We start from the raw sequence: 21,347 nt of genomic DNA on the forward strand, positions 1-21,347 counted from the left end.
TGATATTTTATGCTCGTTTGGACACTATGAGTGAGATAAAGAGGAAGTAGTTCAGTGTCAAATACACCATTCAATGGAAACAAAATATTATGATAATATATATTTATGCAAAGAATAGAGAGATGTCGATAGATATTTGTTGTATTTCGTATCTCGCTCAATGGAGACATGTTAACACTCGTTACAGGGACTTACAGGTCACTCCGTGCATCATTTACTTTGAGCTAAACTCATCGGCAGGACTAACTTTTAAAGCCAATAATGCCAAATTATTGCTGTCCTTCCTCTGCTAAAAAATAGGAAAAAATATACGAAGAAAAAAAAAAATCCCTATTCCCAACGTCTATTGAGTTCAACAAAGAGCAATGAACACCGTGAACACCTACAGACGCCTGCTGACGCGTAGAAGATGGAGTCAATTCTGCAGCCAATGAAGAGCCACTTGAACATATTAAATCAGGAGCTGAATACATTCATACTTTTTGTTTGTGGACTCACAAGTAGGCCGCGATAGAAACCAATTAGGGAAGAAAAGGGAATATTCAATCCCCTAATCGCCCTTCTGTGCTTTCACCGGGAGCAGCTCGCCTTGCTTTGCATCCTCTGCTAATGCAGCCTCCATAATAATTTACCGGTCGGGTCTCATTTCCATGCACTCCACCCAGAAAACACAGAAAACATGCAGAAATGTGTCTTCTCTAATAATCTGATTTCAATATATTCTGACTAATAAAGCCTCAAGACTTTGATTCCATCTGGACCAATCAGGACATCTATGACCTTTAGGATACTGAAGGTCCGTTGTCTCCTGGCACATCCTCCTCAAAGCCCGGTTCTCATTATGAGTTCACGGTGGAGTTAAACAGACGCAGAGCAGCAGTGGAGTTTTATAAAATTTTAAAATATCCTGAATTATTAATGACCAGCGGGAGAATTAGAGCCCTGACGGAGGTCGATGCTAAAACTCCCTCAGACATCCATCAGGTGTGTGTGTATGTGTGTGTGTGTAGGTGTGTGTGTGTGTGTTTGTGAGAATAAGCAGCAATAATAATGGCATGAAATCAAAAATTTAGAAATGCTCTGCCGGAACATAAATGCAGTCAGTCTTGTTGACGACTAACAACGTGTAACATTCAATTACCGGGCAACTAGAAACAAGAAACAATCTGGAAAAAAGCGCCAGACAAAACAGCACAGCGGGTTCAAGAGGTTTCTGCGGAGCACAAACAATCGTGATTACATTCCAACACTTACGATTTTAAATCAGTCTGAACTACTCGCGTTCCAGCTTTCATACGAGGCCGTATTCATTTTCAAACAATATACCCACTCATCCTGATAACTGGCTGTGAGTCTACCGCGGCGTCTTATGTAATGTGCTCAATGAATGTCAGAAGTGGTTGACATTGAGCAATTTCTGTCCTTTTCAAATCCAATCTGGATACGCAGACAGGAAGTTCTCTTTCTTTAAAGAGGAACCGCGCCCCGAGTCTTTAAAGCTGCACGACTTCATATTTTCCTATTAACAATGGACCAAAAGCCTACATGTAATATGAAAGGTGAAGAGCCTAGAGATAATGATCAGCCACCTCTCCGGTTCCCCTCAGATCTGTGACGCATTTCAGGGCTTATATTTGATAGAAATAGGCCTTCAAATGAGCATTAAATGACTCCTAAAATGGCTAAAAAATAAATATACATTACCCTTCAAAAGTTTGGGGTCGCCTAGAACGTTTCATGTTTTCCATGAAAACTCACACTTCATTTATCAAATGAATTGCAAAAAGAAAAGAAAATATAGTCAAGATATTGACATGGTTAGAAATAATGATTTCTATTTTAAATATTAATTTTGTTCTTCAAACTTGTCACTCAAAGGAAGGCCAGTTTTAGAGCTTCTCTCACCAGCATAACTGTTTTCAGCTGTGCTCACATAAAAAGGGTTTTCTACACCACCGTTAGTCTTCTAAGGCGATAACACAATGGACCATTGGAACACTGGAGATGGGCCTCTATACACCTATGTAGAGACTTCATTAACAACCAGAGAATAGTCATTTACCACATTAACTATGTAGAGAGTGTATTTATGATTCATTTTATGTTATCTTCATTGAAAATAACAGTGTTTTTCTTTAAAAAATAAGGACATTTCTAAGTGACCCCAAACTTTAGAACGGTAGTGTATATATTGCTGTTATTGCCCAGATTTGAAACACTCCACCCCCTTTAAAGGATCCCTGTAAAAAGTTACTTACTCAACCGTTCTGCTCCACACTGTAAAGGTTGTTATATGTTTAGCTCTTGCTAACTCACTCAGAGACCTTCAGCATCCTGCTAATAAACATCTTTTACTGGAAGTGAGCCGTCCTAAATCTAAATGTTAAAATATATACCTGTGCTTTAGAGGCACAAGTCAAAATGTCTAATCAACCAACTTGTGTTTCAGCAACCTTTTTAAGTCTAAAGAGAAATATACTCTTGTTTCATACTCGGCAATAGACCTAAATATAGAGGCCTCCTCACATCAAAGAAGAACCATTTGAAACTACATCACCTTAGTCTAGTGAATGCTGTAGTCATCAATTATCCTCTCCAAAATGAAACTAAATGTATATTTTATTTGTTGTTCATCTCAACCGGTTTGCTGCTACTAAAAAAAGAAGAAGACATCTCTGTAATGTAGCTGTATTTATGCTGCCACCATCACTCAGAGTCCATTCGTGACCTTTGTTTTTGTCAGGTTACATCTGAGTCTGCTCAGCGTTGTCTGGAACGAGCCCCCCGAAGAAATCGATGCGTCCAAAACGATGCGCGATGAGGCTTCTCGTGAAGAACGGTCGGCAGAATTGGCCCGCGATATTGCTTCTCCGTCATAATTGCTGCCCAAACACCTCCATTTTTTCGCTTCACCTTCTCCTTGACCTCTCCTACCCCTCCTCTCTCTTTCTCCCCCTCCTCTCTGTTCCTCCTCTCTCTCCTTCGCACCTCTCGGGCTGACACTACGTTAATCGGAGCTCATCGACTTGTGGCTCATCAAAAGATGAGAGTTTCTACATCCTTCTTCCCACACACGCATTTAAGACATTTAAGTAGCAACACAACAACACGTCAATGATGTCATCTCATGTAAATAACCAGCTTCACAACAAGGAACTAACATGTGTTGAAAGGTGTTAAATGTGTGTGCGTGACAGGAGGTTTACACACACACACACACACACACACACACACGGTAATCACAGCTGGGTCCGAGGTGAGAGGAAAAGGGAAGTGAGAAGCGTTGTTTCCATGGCGACCGGTGTGTCAGCTAAGGGCCGCGATGCTAAGGTGAGAAAACATGCACACACTCCCCAGTGTTCAGGTCGAGAGCACCTGAGACCGAGCCACGAGCGAGTGTGTGTGTGTGTTTTGAGAGAAAACGCGTGATTTCTCCTCACAGTAACAAAAAATGCAACTGATTCCGAGAAAGAGGTCTTGACCGTTGGTTCTCGAACGCTACTGCACCAACACACACGCACACACACACTTTAAAAATCACAAAAACAAAGTGTGTTACAACGTGTTTTTATATTGAATTATTATGACCAATAAAAACAATTTCAACAATCTGTTTTGTCTCATTTAAAACGGTCCGTGACCTTTGACCCCGACATCAACAACAGCAGCTTGTGGACATGAGGTGAACCCATCTCAGTAATGGGCTCTGCACGACTCTGGAAAACATCCATTTCCCCACACACACTCATCAGACGCGCACACACACACACACACAGACACACACACACATGCAGACTTCACCAGTGGGGACTTGAGTAGGTGTCGAGTGGGGACTCCACTTTCAAAATTGAATAACAGCATACTTTTGAAACCGGCGCCGGGACAGGGGGAGCCGGAGCCGGGACGCCGGGTAACCACGATAGAACCAGCGGGGGCCGCGAGGCGGCAGCTGGGGTCGGCCGGGGCGCCTACGGGACACGGGTAATCCACTAGAGGAACGGCGGGGACCGCCGGGGGGCTGCTGGGATGGGTAGACTGACGGCTGGTAGCCGGCCCAGCTGGAGACTGGAAACTGTTGGCTGTTGGCCGGCTCCCTCTGGAGTCGGAGATCCCGCAGCTGTTCCGTCAAAGCACCCTGACGGTCGTGGAGCTCCTCGTAACGGCTCGCTGTTGGATAGTTGCCCTCCTCATCCTCCCCGGTGTTTGTACTCCTCTTTCAGCCCTCTGCCCACTTGTCCTCTCCTGCCTGTTAATCGACTCTCCCATCTCCCCTCCATCACTCTCTTCCCACTCTCTCTGCTCGTGGCAGACGGGCCGAGGCAAACGGGAGGTTTTGATGTCCAGTCATTGCAGACTTTGCTTGATTTTGCTTAAGAAAATTCATGTCGGAAAAATCTGAGCGATATTAAATGTCGTTGGATCGTCTTCGGCGCTGTAGACTTCAGTTTCCTTCCGTGGGTCATTGATGTCTGCATATCTTTGTTATGGTGTACCACATGGATCAGTGTTTAGCTATATTTCATTTTATTAGATCATGTTTCCACTAAAACCAGATTATGAAAAAGGACTTATGAAACACGTGGTGATGCCCTGTTTGACTGTCTAAAGCCAACAGTATCAAGCATGAGATGCTCGTAACCTATTAAAACTTAACAAGACTAAGAAGGAATCAAATAAAAATAAAAGTGTACCAAACCATAAGCTACGGTCTAAAATTTGAGAGACAAATAAATGCTGCCGTTAAGTCAACTTTGAGTTTAAAGTCCCCTCGGCCTCTCTGAGGAGCACGTCAGAGTGAGTGAAGAGGAGGCCGCCGCTGCCTTCGGGGGGCTCGGGGGGGGGGGGGGCCGTGACTCAGCTGTGAGGTGTTGATGACATGAGTACCGAGGAAACGCGAGTCCCTTTAAACACGTCATCTGTTGACGTGGTCTCAGTGACCTCTGACCTGCAGCAGTTACCTCCACACGAAAAGAAATGCCTCGACTGCTTTGCTGAACAACCCCAAATGTTACCGAAAGACCAAAACGACTAATAAATAAATAATAAACACAGACTGCACGGATACCTGTGCAGATACTGTCACCATAAAAATATCTCATGAAAAAACGCCTGAGCTGCTCTCTCGCCCCATTCCTCCCTCTGTTTAGCCCCCCGTTACCTCCTCTGCCGTCCTCCTCCTCATCGATGCTGTTCTTGATGCTGTCGTACTCCTCGTCGATGTTCTGGTTGCCTCGGATCTGACTGAGCACGCGGCGGGCCTTCTGGGTCAGCCCGCGCTGGATCAGCCAGCGGGGGCTCTCGGGCAGGAACAGGAAGCCCACAAACTGGAGCACGGCGGGCAGCACCGACAGACCCAACATGTACCTGCAGAGGGAGGGGAGGGGAGGAGTCAGGACACCAAGGGCGGAGACTACAGGTGCTCGTGGAAAAGATGGGCGTGTCATGCGATTTCCGATTCCTTCGATATTACTCACAGAAATAGAATGAACTACAAGGTACTGCCTCGCGGGTACAAACGATGTCATCGCTTCATCGTTTAAGGAAAATTTCAACGAAATTTGCTCGAGGTTGTTCCTCAGATGTCACATTCAGACATACGGACCACCCGAATACATCGTGCCTCCAATAAAAAAGGTACATTCAGTTTAATGTGTAGGTATTTTATGATGCCAGCAAAAAGCATCAGGTGGTTAAGTTCATTACAATTAAACACTGGTTAAACTGTCAAGGCTTTTATTCCCTCATATTCTGCTGCTTGAAATAATCAAAGGCAACGTCTGCATCATCCACAAGGTGCGAGTAACCTTCTGCAGTGAGTGGTTCCCTGCTGTGCGTGAAGCACTTAGACCAGAAGAACTGAAGAACTGAAGAAACAGCGACTCTGTAACGCTTCATTCTGGTCACATGACATCTAGGGCTCCTCCTCTGTTGCTCTCCAGAAGGTTTCTTCCCTTTTTTCTATTTCTTTGTAGTTTTTCCTGATCCGATGTGAGGTCAAAGGTCAGGGCTGTCGTATGTGTACAGATTGTAAAGCCCTCTGAGGCAATTGTGTAATTTGTGATATTGAGCTATACAAAATAAACTGAATTCAATTGAATTGAACACGGTGGAAATATAAAACATAGCAGTTGAAAATCTGTTTGATTTGAAAAAGAGACGAGCGGGCCTCAAACCGGGTCTCGGTGACCTGGCACGGGTCCCTAAATGACCATGAGACCAATATGAACAAAAGTCATCAAGCCACAATGGTCCGAGGGGGGGGGGGGGTGTGAGGAAAATGAGGGGTAAAAGGGGCCGGACCGCATCTGAAATCTCATGTAAAACGATATATCAACGTACTTTATAGTTTAGTTGTTGTTAGTTAGACCATCTTGAAGACTCTTTTCTTTGCACATGTATTCTACAAATAAAATCCATCAGTGAAGTGAACATTGATGCGGCCTCTCTCGTGTGCGGTGGGGAGTGAGTTCACGTGGAGACTCACACGCAGTCACATAGGAAGAAGTCACTGAGTTTATCCAGCTTCAAGATTGTAATAAGAATCAGTTTGGGAAGAAGAGAAAGAATGAATCCACGGCATCAGCAAAAAGCATCATTAAAAATGTCCAGGCTTTTATTCCCTTATATTCTGCTGCTTTAATAACCATAGGATATACATTCATTGCATCCATTTACCACATTACTGACCCTGAATGCAACAGACAGAGTACAAAATTGGGAGAGTACAAAATAACCTGTAACTGTAAAAACTGTATTTTTAACCCTTAAAATCTAATGCGTGGATTTCTTTGACTCTCTGTATCCGCTCATACACACAACTTTGCATTCACCGAAGGGGTTGTTTAAAAAAAAATACAAAATATGATGTGGCCAAGGTAAAGAATAAGAGATTTTAAAAAACCACTGCGATAAGATGATGGAATTTTCCTTATGTGAACACCCAGACACACATGTGTCTTTTCTTCCTTCACACTCCAAACTCAATAATAAGCGTCTCCGAAAAAGCCATTATCACGTATGAATCACGGCAATCGAGGAGCTTTCTTAAACGATCTCCGTCAGGGACACAGGTGAAGCGAATCTTCGCCACCGGGACGATTCTCATCTAAAGTGTCACGCAGCTCAACATTCAAACCCCCCGGAGGCTGAACACCTGCAGCCAATGGGATGGCAGGAGATGATGCACACAGAGGCAGAAGAGACGGAGAAGAAAGTCAGAGACGGAGGCCGACCGTATCTTTCGAGCGCTCGGCGCAGCTGCTGTCCGTAAATGTTACGGGGCCGACCCGAGCGCGTGTTGACATTTGGAGCGCCGGCCCGACTTCTTCTGGCATTTGAAATACGAGAAGAGGCGAGTATCATATCTGGCTGTGTGAGCGTCGATGGGGGTCCTTTTAAGGGACTCAAGTGTATTGATGCAGACTCAAGGGATACCATCCGTAACTGTTTGGTTCTGTTTTGTAAGAGTTTTTTATGGATTAGTGTTCATGTCTTTCTTGTTTTAGCTATTATATCAAAATGTTTAGCGGTTTTACTCATGGGGACATTGAGCGTCACCACGGAACGCCACGAGGGATGATCCAATATCCCTGAAGAAACCCAAGCCATGCTTACTTTCACATGTTGTGTATTTTATTCAGTCAATCATTCCAATATAATACAATATTATTCTATATAATATACCAAAAAAAAGACTGAAAAGGTATAGGTAAAAGAAAAACATGCTTATATGTTCATATCCTAAATTTGTATAATCAAATAAATCTGAAAATTAATATTAAATAAAGAAAATAAAAAATTATATATATACATTTCTATAAAAAAATATGTATATATATGTAACATCTTATATGTATATATATATAAACATCTTCCATATATATACGTTTCAATCACACTTATAACCCTCAAAAATTGTTTTATAAATAAACCAAAAATTAGTTCACCATTTTTATATCCATTTTAACGTTGTTCCATACATGCACGCACACACTCACACATGCACACACACACTCACACATGCACACACATGCCTACACTACTCGATATAATTAGATTATTTTTCTTTCTTTTTTCTTTTGTTGTCTATCTTATGCATTTTTTATTTTATGTTTGTAATTTTGTAAAATGTTAAATATTATATAGGTCGAGGCTTCAAATAAGCTAGCTAGTTGGCTTTTTGTCTCTTCCTGAACTGAAATATGTATTTATCTCTGTTGTGATTTTTATTTTGTTTTATTGTTTGAATTGTGCAAAATAAAAATAAATAAAAATAAAAAACTTTCATAAAATTGTAATTAACACATCCTCTGTGTGTGTGTGTGTGTGTGTGTATGTGTGTGTGTGTGTGTGTGTGTGTGTGTGCGTGTCTGACCTCCAGCCATCGTGCTGCAGGTAGCTGAAGGCGCCGTCGACGAGGCTGGCAGTGAACTGTCCGCCGGTGATGAAGAGGGTGTTGAGCGTCACCAGCTGACCCCGGAGGTGGGGTGGAGACGCCTCGGCGATGTACACTGGCACAGTCATCGAGGCGACACCTACAAACACAGAGAGACACAACGTGAGGCCGATTGGGCCTTTTACACTTGATCTCAAGGTAAATGATGGCTGACATGAAAAAGGACAGTATTTTTAATCATATAAATAAAAAGTGTACGACATGTGAACTCGTCGGGGTTCGTAAGCTGAGCCGTGATACTAACATTAACCAATCAACTGAACGTATGAATAATTTCAATAAAATAGAGGATAAAAAGCAACATTAACTCCTTTTATCCTCAGAATCGTCACAAACATAGTACGGTCTAATTCTGGGCTCAGTGGGGCTGTAACATCAGCTCACATGCTCTCAATGACGACGCTAACATGTTCAGTATGTTTACCATGTAAATAGTTGAGTGTGCTGACATGATAGCATTAGCTAATTAGTACTAAACACATAACACGGCAGAGGATAGAAGGAATCACATTAATTTAGCTGGAATTTGATCATAAACCACACTGAGAAAACCTGATGATGGAAAAAAGAATCACCAAAGTAATTTTACTTGAGAATAGTTTAAATTGACACTTTAAAAATGACAAAAACAAAGTGTTTTACGACATGTTTTCTATGGAATTATAATGACCAATAAAAACGATTTCAACAATCTGTTTTGTCTCATTTAAAACGGTCCGTGACCTTTGACCCCGACATCAACAACAGCAGCTTGTGGACATGAGGTGAACCCATCTCAGTAATGGGTTCTTCACTACTCTGGAAAACATCCATTTGCACACACATACACACACACACACACACACACACACACACACACACACACACACACACACAGGCACATTCAGTCACATGCACGCTCCTCTGCTCACACACACACATCACAGTGTGTGTTTTCCTCTGATGTATCTGACGGGGCCGCAGCTTTCCGCAGCTGGCTCCCGATAAGCTCTATTAATAGTCTGCCGCTGCTTTCCCTGCACCCCGCTCCCCACCTCTGCCCGCCCCCCCCCTACTCCCACCCCACCCCACCCCCCCCACACACACACACTGCTACCACCCTGCCCTCGACGGCCGCCATGGCTACCTGTTGCTATGGCAACACACTTTCTGGGAAACCAGTCTCCGAGCGGGCAACAAGCTGGGGCAGCTCTGGGAAGGGAAATCTATAATCGAGTGCGAGGAATAACATATTTTGTTCCTCTTCTTTTTTTTCTCAACAGAAAAGAGCGATTTTAGAACCACCATTAAAAAAAAAGACAAGTTTTGTTTCCACCCTGTGTCAAAAATGTTGACATTAATGGTTCAACGCCAAGCGGTCAGGTCAGTGTTGAGACGCTCGTAGACGGCCGGCTGTTACGACCAGATACACCGGTCCTCTCTTCCTCTCTTACATCTACACATTCATTTCCTGACCCTGCAAACACACCCAGGATTTGGAGTCTCAATCTAAGTTATGGCTTAAAAAAATAAAAAAATAAAAAGGATTATCATCAGACGGTGGAAATCCGAGATCCAGATCATCACCGAAAACCGAATCAGTCTGCTCGGCTAATTTGATGGAAACTCTCATCCTTCGTGAGCTTTATGAGAGATGCTGCAGAAACACAGACACGAGAAGAACTAAACTAAACTCCATGTTGAAGGTTACACATCAGAGTCAGGGCTCTAATTAATTCACCTCACAAACGCAGTGAGTCTTGTACACGAGTGGCATCGTGGCAACGACACCCACCTGTAAACACATCACTGAAATGCCACACTCTACCATCTCCCGGGAGACTAAGCATACTCCTTTTAGTGACAAGAAAACATATCCACTTTGAGTTTAACGACTTAACGGGTAAACGGAAAGACAGATTTCATGCCATTCTACAAACAGAGCCTCACCTGTCATCATGAGTAAAAAAAGTAAAAAATGTAAATAAAAAATAAAATAATGATGACATCAAATTTAAATTAATATTTGTCCACCGATCTTTATGTATGACTAATTTCTAACATTTTATAGTCAAAATCGCAGAATTTTCCTATTTCCTACAGGATGAAACTAGAACGGGAACTCGGTAGAGCGCATACCTTCGCATACCTTCGCAATAACAATGGGCTCCTCCACCCTCCCCCCTCTCTCTGTGACGACTGACCAGGTGAGAAGACAGCTGGAGAAACTACACCAGCGCAGAGCTGAAGGTCCTGATGGCATCAGCCCCAGGGTCCTAAAGACCTGCGCCACCCAGCTGTCTGGTGTCCTGCAGCGCCTCTTCAACCTCAGCCTGAGGCTGGGGGAAGTCCCGGTGCTGTGGAAGACGTCGTGCCTGGTCCCTGTCCCAAGAAGTCAACACCATCTGGCCTCAACGACTACCGACCGTCGCCTCACCTCCCATGTGATGAAGGTGCTGGAGAGGCTGGTCTTGGCCCACCTCCGCCGCAGGTGAAATCGTCGCTGGACCCTCTGCAATTTGCTTACCAGCCTCATGTGGGAGTGGACCACGCCATCATCTACCTGCTGCAACGAGCTCAGTCGCACCTGGATGGAACCGGTGTCTCTGTGAGAGTCACTTTTTGACTTCTCCAGTGCATTTAACACCATCCAGCCACTGCTGCTGAGTGAGAACCTGCGGGGGGTCGGGGTGGACGCGTCCACCATCTCCTGGATCACTGACTACCTCACAGGCAGACCACAGTTTGTCAGAATGGGCGTGTGCTGTCTGGAACGGTGGTCAGTGATGTTGAAACCCACAGAGAACTGTTCTGTCTCCCTTCCTCTTCACCCTGTACACCAGTGACTTCCAGTACAACACGGAGTCATGCCATCTGCAGAAGTACTCTGATGATTCTGCAGTGGTCGGGTGTATTAGGGATGGACGGGAGGAGGAGTACAGGGCAGTGGTGAGTGACTTTGTAAAGTGGGCCGATGAGAACCACCTGCGGCTGAACGTGGCCAAGACCAGAGAGATGGTGGTGGACTTCAGGAGGAAGGCGACAGCTCCTACACCTCTGAGTGTCCTGGGAGTGGACGTGGACATGGTGGAGGAGTACAAGTACCTGGGCGTCTCCATCGACAGCCGACTGAACTGGAAGGCCAACATCAACGCTGTGTACAAGAAGGGGATGAGTCGACTCTTTTTCCTGAGAAAGCTTCGATCCTTCAACGTGTGCAGCAAGATGCTGGAGTTATTCTACCAGTCGGTTGTGGCCAGTGTGCTGCACTTTGCCATTGTCTGCTGGGGGAGCAGCATCGGAACCGGTGACACCAGCCGTCTTAACAAACTGGTTAGGAAGGCTGGCTCCATCATCGGCTGCCAGCTGGAGCACCTGGAACAGGTGGTGGAGAGGAGGACGTTGAAGAAACTGGTGTCCATATTGGACAACCCGGACCACCCTCTCCACCACCTCCTACAGGGACAGAGACAGTACTTTCTCCAGACGTCTCCTCACGCTCCGCTGCCACAAGGAGAGATACAGGAGAACATTCCTGCCGACGGCTATGAGGCTCTACAACAGTTCACCTCTTGCCAGATCACCCTAACCCTTCTTATATTTGTGTTTTTTATTTTTATTTTTATTCTTGTGTGTTGCTGCTACTGGCTCGACAAATTTCCCCTTGGGGATTAATAAAGTATATATCTATCTATCTATCTATCTATCTATCTATATCACAAGATTGGGCATTGAATTATGAACATTTTGGCATTAGTTGCATGCCAATTGGACAAAAATGTATCGTGCTATGGTAAAAAAAAAGATGTTGACCTTTCCATGACCTTGACCTTGACCTTTGACCCGATTGATCCCAAAATCTAATCAAATGGTCCCCGGATAATAACCAATCATCCCACCAAATTCCATGTGATTCAAGAAGATTTGACCTGTTCATGACCTTTGACCTTGACCTTTGACCCGATCAATCCCAAAATCTAATCAACTGGTCCCCGGATAATAACCAATCATCCCACCAAATTCCATGTGATTCAAGAATATTTGACCTGTTCATGACCTTTGACCTTGACCTTTGATCCGATCGATCCCAAAATCTAATCAACTGGTCCCCGGATAATAAACAATCATCCCACCAAATTTCATGCGATTCGGTTCAATGCTTTTTGAGTTCTGCGAAAGATTTTGACCTGTTCATGACCTTTGACCTTGACCTTTGACCCGATCGATCCCAAAATCTAATCAACTGGTCCCCGGATAATAAACAATCATCCCACCAAATTGCATGCGATTCGGTTCAATACTTTTTGAGTTTTGCGAATAACACGCATACAAATAAATAAATAAATAAATACACGGCGATCAAAACATAACCTTCCGGCATTTTCAATGCGAAGGTAACTAGAGTTGAGGCAGCGACGAGTCGAGCCTCACCTCTGATTGCGCAATCCATCACAAACTGGGTTGATGCATGCAATTGGCCCGTGCGGGTTGCCGTATCTCTGCATGTCGCCAATATAATGTTTGCAGATATGTTTATTTGCCCTGATAATCCACAGTCTGGCTAAGGTCTCTAACCATTACAGTTTAATGTTTGTAAGTGACATATTTAGTTTTGCTGATGGGAAATAAAGCCGCAGTGAAAAGGCGCAGGGTGAGGCAGATAATACTCTGCCTCACTGAAGGGGCGCTAGTGAGCCAACAGGTACTTGTTGCTGCTTCTTCTACGCAGAGGCGCCAAGCGAGTCAAGTCCGTTTGTTTTTGTATTTTGCTGCGCCAGACTGCCAACATGGAAGAGGATTATATATCTAAGCTTAACAATGTCTCAAAACTGGACTTTCAGTCAAAAGTGGACGTGATTAACACAGGTAGAGCTAAAAGGTTTGCTTCAAACTGTTTCTTACCTTTACGTATCTGTAATATGTACCGTGTGCGTGTGTGTGTGCGCGTGTGTGTTGTGTGAAGAATGCTGATGAGACATGAAATAACCAGTAGCCAATTGAATAAGCTACCCTTTTGGGCTTATATATTTGTAAATCTGACACGAAAGGAGTCAGTGCCTCACCAACCATGAATCTCACCGCACGTCACTGATCTGCAGTAATGCCTCGATGTGTATTCACCTCATGCAGCCACGCCTCTTCACCCTCCTCTTGCTCGTTTCCCTCCGTGTTCCCGTGTTGTGCCTCTCAACCATATGCAATGGCAGCTTGTGTCAGCCGAGCCACACACAGCCCCGCAGGCCTCTGAGTGACATGTTGAGGCCTGAGGAATCGTCTCCAAGTCACATCCTACATACGTACTCATTGAGCAACATTACTATGGCTTGTATTACTTACTTTTAATGGTATGTATTACTTACTTTTAATAGTATTTATTACTTACTTTTAATGGTATGTATTACTTACTTTTAGTGGTATGTATTACTTACTTTTAATGGTTTTTATGACTTACTTTTAATGGTATGTATTGTTGGGGAAAATCATATAACCTTGGTTGAACTTCTTAGAGTTGGCCAACATAAATAATGATGTACCTTGCTATGACACTCGGTTATTTACTGTAACAGATGTTCTCCTGAATGCGGACTGCGATCCCTTGTGATCTAGTGCGGTTGGGTCACTGTCACCTTGATCCAACCAGAGTAAATCATGTGCCCGGCTCTTCAAATAATTGATGTGATTGGTTAAAAGGTCTGATGGGAGGGTTACATTTACACTACAAATATGTGCTAAATATTTGAGAAAGTTGGATGTTGCCTTGTGCTCATCAATACAGTCCCGCTGGATTGCTACATCAAATCATTGTCTCTCTGCTCTTCATTTTTGCCACAACATATTGGAGCCCAACGTGGGGGGTGGCTTTGCATGATTACAAACTATTGGCTTTGCATAATACAAACTATTGGCTTTGCATTATTATAAACTATTGGCTTTGCATAATACAAACTATTGGCTTTGCATAATTATGAACTAATAGCTTTGTTTTACAATTTGTATTTGTTATTTTTTTAATTTTAGAATTATTTTAAGAATACAGCAGTGAGCATAATTATTTTCCATTATTAATGAGAAATAACCTGCTTGAACTTTATAAAATAGAGGGGGGGGGGGGAATGAGTGTGACACCAGTGGAACGTGTAAAGAAGAGAGGTAGAACTAAAAACAATTTACTTGTTGAAGGTCGGAGTTAGGAAAGAGTGTAAGAGACGGGTTAGTGGAATTAATAGATTAATAGAAAGACAAAGCAAGTCAGAGGGGGCGAGAAGAGAGAGCATAAAGGGGAGTTAGGAAAGAATGGAAGAGATGGGTTAGTGGAATTAATAGAAAGAATAAGCAAGTAAGAGAGAGCAGAGAGGGGAGTTAGTTCAGACGCATTTAACACCGCATGAAATGTTAACAGGCACACCTATGCCAGCACCTCAACTCAGGGGGCCCTACAAGGGACCCCCACTTGAGAAGCTGCAGCTGGAGCTAAAAGACTATATGGAGCAACTAACTGCCATACATAGATCTATCTATCTCCAGGAGAAGGGAAAGGAACCGAGGTCCGACCAGAAACCAGTGGTACCAGGTGTACATCAAGATCTTCTGACGAAAGTGGCACAAGCCAAGACGGGAAGGTCCCTACAGAGTGGTGCGAGCAACGCCAACAGCGGTCCAGGTCAAAGGAAGTACAACGTGGTATCACTTGAGTCTTTGCACGAAGGACAATACCAAGGACTGTTGAAAGCAGATGACAATGACCAACAAGGTGAGCCTGGAACATGTGTTCAAACTAATGAGCTTCCTGATATGGACGTTGACGGGGAGCACGGGGAAGGAGAGACTGACGATGGTGGAACCTGTGACGATTAGAGAGCATGCAGGACAGCAGCCAGATGATGACACTTCAACCATCTTGGAGAGAAGCCAGAACCCATGAATCAGTTGAGTACGATGCAACCACATATATTCAAACCCATGATAGACAAGGACCTATGCCAGCATTGTCATAGCTTACACTTAGAAATGCTGGCAAGGGGGGATGGTTATGGGTTTGGTTAGACCAAATGTTTGGAGAATGGGGGTCTGTATTGGTAAATACGGGCATTAGCGCATTGATAGTACTAATTGTAGCTTTTCTATTGGCATGTTGCATCATACCCATCCTGAGGAGGCAGTGTCGGAGAACTATGGACAAACAGATGGGTGTTATGGCTGACCTCCAACTGGCTCAGATGATGAACATGATGACGATCGATCGAGGGACAAAGGCCCAGTTTGCTCAAATGGTGATTGGACTACCAAACCTGTTTCCCGTTTCGGACTATCTGAAGGACTCAGACTACATGGAGGAAACAGGACTAGAAGGCATTTCAGCCAAGACGACAACCTAAAGGTTGTTGAAAGAAGAACAAGTCCAAGATCACCACGTCACATGTTGGATTATCTTTCCAGAAGGACGAAGCGCAAAATTTATAAAAATAAGAGTGTTACTATAAAATGCATGTATTAATCAAATGATTCACAGAGCAAATGTACTAGTGTTTTACCAAAAACACATGTTGAATTGAGGTGTATTATAAACTGTGCATCTAATAAGTACAGGTATAGGGTTAAATAATTAGCAGAAACTACAATGTGTGATGAATCAGTTAAATGCATGTTTGTCTGCAAGAACAGGTTCACTTCATGCCAGAATGGTGGTCGCTTGGTGGGCAAGGACCATAAGGAAGTTTTTCCTGTAACAGCAACCTATGGTTTTTTTTGTGCTTATATGAAAAGTGAACCTTTAATATTGCATGATGTATTTGAAATCAGGTTGTTCAATTAAAATGTTATGTATTCTTATATAATTTACATAACCACTCGGTCATGGATTCTGTATTGAGTGTATAACCACTACGTTGTTATCATGCTGTAAGAGATCAATACTTTGGGTTACATGTCCTATCAGACCAATGTTATATGAAATTAGGATGGGGGTCCAGAGACCCCCAGAGGGGGGATATGTTGGGGGAAATCATATAACCTTGGTTGAACTTCTTAGTTAGCCAACATAAATAATGATGTACCTTGCTATGACACTCGGTTATTTACTGTAACAGATGTTCTCCTGAATGCGGACTACGATCCCTTGTGATCTAGTGCGGTTGGGTCACTGTCACCTTGATCCAACCAGAGTAAATCATCAAATAATTGATGTGATTGGTTAAAAGGTCTGATGGGAGGGTTACATTTACACTACAAATATGTGCTAAAAATTCAAGAAAGATGGACTTGTTGGATGTTGCCTTGTGCTCATCAATACAGTCCCGCTGGATTGCTACATCAAATCATTGTCTCTCTGCTCTTTATTTTTGCCACAACAGTATGACTTACTTTTAATGGTTTTTATTACTTACTTTTAATGGTATGTATTACTTACTTGTAATGTGCTGTACTGTAGCTTCGCATTGTGTTGTAGTGTGTCTTATATTTTACTGTTTGTATGTTTATTATTATCAAGGGTCTACATATGCAAATTAGCTGAAGCTACAATCTGGTCCCTTTTAAATAAAGATAATAATAATACATTGACACATATGTGTACAAGCCCCGTAAAGAGACACGTCACGTATTATTATGCATTGTAAAGAAACGCAGGATGACCACACGATAAACAATTTGATTTGGCTGGCACAATAAATACTCCAATGGATGTTTAACCCCCAGACATGTAAATAATGCTTTTATCAGTAATCTGTTTGAGGTGCAACCAAACTGTGTTCCAATACACACAGTTTAGCCAGAGTCACGTTTCCCAAATCTCTACAGCTCTTCACTGTTGGTGGGACTCACAGAGACGTGTTTATGTTCGACACGTTATCGTAAAGTAGATTTGTAAAGCTTCTCAAGTCGTCATTTCCCTCTGAAGGTTCTCCACTGAGAGCTAAAGGACTTCAACCAAAGGTCAAGTATCTTCACTCTCGTACCAACACATTCGCAGTGCGTTCCCCCGTCTCCATAAATGAGCTCTTTTTCAGCACCAGCAGACAGCTCCCAGCACTGCGTTCTCCTTACACACACACACACACACACACACTCACGCCTTCACACAGCCATCGTCTGGCCACGCTCAGCCTCACAGCAGCAGTTAAACAAAGCCTTTGTCTGGGCTTGTGAAGGCGGCCTCGGGGCTCGTCGTACACATGTCAGGCTCCGACTCACTGGATCAGAGAGCGAGGAGGAGATACTCCGCCCGACTTGCCGTCACCGCGCGTTGCTAAAGAGACGTTTTCTGCTGCTGCGCGTCTGGTAGTGATGGAGGAAGCTAATTAGAGGCTAATGGCGCATCCTTGAAAACGCGCGGATTAAGCGAAACCTCCCCCAGATAGCGCTGTCGTTGACTTTCAAATGGGTGAAGTGGTGTGAGTGGTGATTACATTCACCGGTTACAGCAGGAGAGGTTGTGTCCTTTGTTAATTCATTTCAATAAGTGTGACTAATTTGACCGGAGTTTCTTTATTATGTATTTTACATTACTGTGTTCTTATAAAACCACACGGGGAAGGAAAGAAAACCTCAAACTGCACAAATGTTGAGCCAAGAACTATTTACTTGAAAAATTAACAACAATAATCTGGCGTAAACAAATCAATACTTCCACCTGGCTCGGCTAGGAATACTAATTAGTTATCAAACCTCCCGGTAATAATTAAATGTTATTACAATGTAATTAACTGGCGTTTTTGATGCAGACCCTTTCCTCTGCTGTCTCCAAGGATTAAACATGTGTAACTGATCATTTACCCTGAACAACGTGATTATGCACACGCTGTGAGGGTGTGGGCTCGTGTTTGTGCGCCGGTGTGTGTGCAAGGGAGCGGATTACGACTAACGAGGGCCGAAGGCATCAGAGTGGATTTCTTTCAAGAAAAACATTTAATGGCTCCCTTCAGACCCTCGATATCAAACACACAGAGAGCACAGAGAGAATCCATCATTTTTACATGGAGTCTCTGGAGGTATACGGCGGGGAACGGCAGAACTTCTTTGCCAAGTCTATTTTTCGACATTGTGTGTGTTTTTTGTTTTTGTTGCCGCAAAGCAACACACACAAGGATAATTGCAGGTTAAAGGAAAACGTATTGTCACTGTCAATTAGTCAATTCCTACTGAAATCTAGCACGGCTACATGCTCAATATAAACTGATTAAAACATCATCATTAAACCCACAGCCGGTGTGGTCTGGGGAAGAAGAAATGCAATAATAGCTGCTGATGATTGGCTCGCTGGCCCGGCTGTCACTCAAGGGTCTAGTTCAAGATTGGCTGGATTAAAAAGATTGATTGAAAAAGAACTCCGACACATCCCACGTCCAGGACAGAAAACACGAATGGATTTCTCCTCCTTGATTAAAACATCTTTCCACACATACATCCCCGTGCAGCGAGGAACAACCTCTTTGTCTGATTGGCTCGATTTCTAACACAAGTCGGCCCTGATGAACCGTCTGGTTCAATACCGTCTGTCGGGTCCGACGAGCAACAGCTCGTATCGCAAAACAGTCCCCGTGCTCCGGCAAACGGTCAGATCAGCGACCGTGATGAACCAGACGCGCGTGGCTCCACGTCCAGAGAGGAAGGGCTGTGTGTGTGTGTGTGTGTGTGTGGCCTTTCCTCCCCCGTGACCTTTCAGTTCCGAAATGTTAGGCAATTGGCTTTTTCCCTGAGTCGGTGTCGACGTGCGAACCGCAGCTCGGCCGGAAATAATTGCACGCGCTGAAAAAAGTACTTCTGCCTAATTAGCGTCCCCATCAGCTAATTGCGGTGACAGGATGTATTTCATTATCCATCGAGGGGAGCGGGGGAGGTGTGTGGGGGGGGGGGGGGGGGGCTCATGCACGCTCTTGTAATGAAGATGACCGCATTGGAGAAGATTGTGTTGGCGGAAGGGCAGGGGTTACGTATAATGTAACAGCTAAAATGACCCGGGCGGTTGGTTCCTCCATATTAGCAGTCAGAGTCTGTGTATGTAATTGAAGTGTGTGTAGCTGCTGCATTTTTATTTTTTAAGGGAAAGACAATATAATATATTCCCCCAAAAAGATATATTTTTAATTAAAATCTCTGAAAATAATGAATTCTCTCCATTCCATTTCCTTGTCGGTGGTTCTAAACAAAAGCATTGCCGAGAGACCGGATGTCACGATAACTGCCTGTCGTCCATGACATATGGGGCTGGTGGTTGGTGACTTCTTTTCACTCACAGATGGAGAGCGACTTCTTGGATATTAATCCCCGATATCTTCACACAGCAAACAGTTGTTTGCTGCAACATTGTCATCTTTGAAGTATGTTTAATTATGTAACAGTCGGTGGTGGAAAGTAGTAAACGTCTATCTCCAATAGCAACAGGTACATGCAAATATGTCAAAGAGATGAGCTGCACACAGAGTGTCTGAAGACATTACGACTCGTTTTGGACCCTTCACAAGCCTCATTAACTTCTGATTGGATTCTTTCTTGTCCAGTGAGAAAAGCTTTTTCCTGAGTGACCCGAGCCGTTTCCATCACAGGAGACAGGAAGCTTCCATTTAGTTTCGTCAACGTTTTTTTAGTTGTCGTTTCATTGTTCCCCCACGTTTTGCATAGCAGCATTTCCTGACAATCAGCTGATCCAGATTTCCTCACATTAGATCCAACATGTGTCGAAATATACATTCAATGCAAATCAGAGAAGTATTTCCCAGTATTTCTCTATTTGCAATTTATCAAGTGCCAAGAAAGCTGAGAAACATTCATCATCTGCACATTCCTGATGCCGGATACATAAATAAAAATGCTTGGTTGATTTATATACCACACAGTGAGAATCTAAATAACAGCCATTTATCACGATAAGAAATAAAAACGGAACTCAAAAGCAAATCTCGATTATAACGTCAATAATTAGAGGAAGAAAAACACAGAGCTCTTCACTGTCAGCGATGTTTATTTGAGAGATAAGCCTCCCCTCTGTTCCCAAGGGGTTTACTGAGGAGATACAATATGGTCTGCCATTCCTCCACATATCACTGAGGAGAGAGCGTACTACTCCGAGGCGGTGGCCAAGACGAGTGCCATTGACGCTCGGCATGGAAAGCCAGTTCTAACGGTTCTTTTGCACAGAGGATGTGAGTCATGCAACACCAACCACTATAAATAATGTGGGGTAGACGTAGATTTCGGATCAAAAGGCTCTGATCTGCATGAAGTAGGCAGAGAGCAGAAGGAGGAACAGGCAGAGAGAGAGAAGGGGGGGGGGGGGGAATGATTCAAGAGAGGCGAAAGAGAGCGGAAATGTATTCACGCGGGGAAGGAAGAAGTAGGAAGGGAATGTGCAAAGGTATTTATCAGAAGGGGAGGAAGCAGGAACGGGGCCAATCAGATGAATGTAACTCTGACATCAGCGTGCCAGGAAGACGACCTCGTCGACACCGAGAATCTCCTGCTCGCTTCTGAGCTACATCTTGACTTCCGTTTGGGGCGTGCTGAGATAATAATATCCCCTCTTTTATTTAGCATCCAGAGTTGGCTTTTTCTCTAATCACTTAATGGCATCCAACTACATCTAATAACGATCTTCGTGATGATAATAACAAAGATGGCAAAGTGGCATGCAGGAGCAAACAGAGGGGCCCACGCTGTGTAACTTGTAGGGATGACAATATCAATTAAGCTCATTCTGACCACTGGACATGTGATGGGAAGCAAATGCATGGTAAATGTTGACATGGAAATCAATAACATATCACTATAGCCTACTAGTGCTGTCAGAGGGGGGGGGGGGGAGGGGGTCAATTTTAAAAGCAACTTTATCTACACTCAAAGAAATGACTCATTGGATGAACTCAATTAAATTGTTGGCAGGTTTTCCATCCAATAATTATATGCAACTCCAACTCAAATT

General features: G+C 43.7%; 1 protein-coding gene across 1 annotated transcript in view; it reads right to left on the reverse strand.

Annotated features, from left to right (window-relative positions):
• Nucleotides 1–21,347, reverse strand: part of LOC130200232 (proton myo-inositol cotransporter-like) — a 76,622-nt gene that overhangs the window by 53,765 nt on the left and 1,510 nt on the right. The window contains exons 2-3 of the mRNA XM_056424286.1: nucleotides 8,375–8,534; nucleotides 5,159–5,364 (exon numbers count right to left, since the gene is read on the reverse strand). Of these exons, the coding sequence (XP_056280261.1) occupies nucleotides 5,159–5,364; nucleotides 8,375–8,534 (366 nt within the window). The remainder of the gene's footprint in view (nucleotides 1–5,158; nucleotides 5,365–8,374; nucleotides 8,535–21,347) is intronic.

This window comes from Pseudoliparis swirei, chromosome 10 (assembly GCF_029220125.1).
Source record: "Pseudoliparis swirei isolate HS2019 ecotype Mariana Trench chromosome 10, NWPU_hadal_v1, whole genome shotgun sequence".
In the NCBI taxonomy this organism is placed as follows: domain Eukaryota; kingdom Metazoa; phylum Chordata; class Actinopteri; order Perciformes; family Liparidae; genus Pseudoliparis; species Pseudoliparis swirei.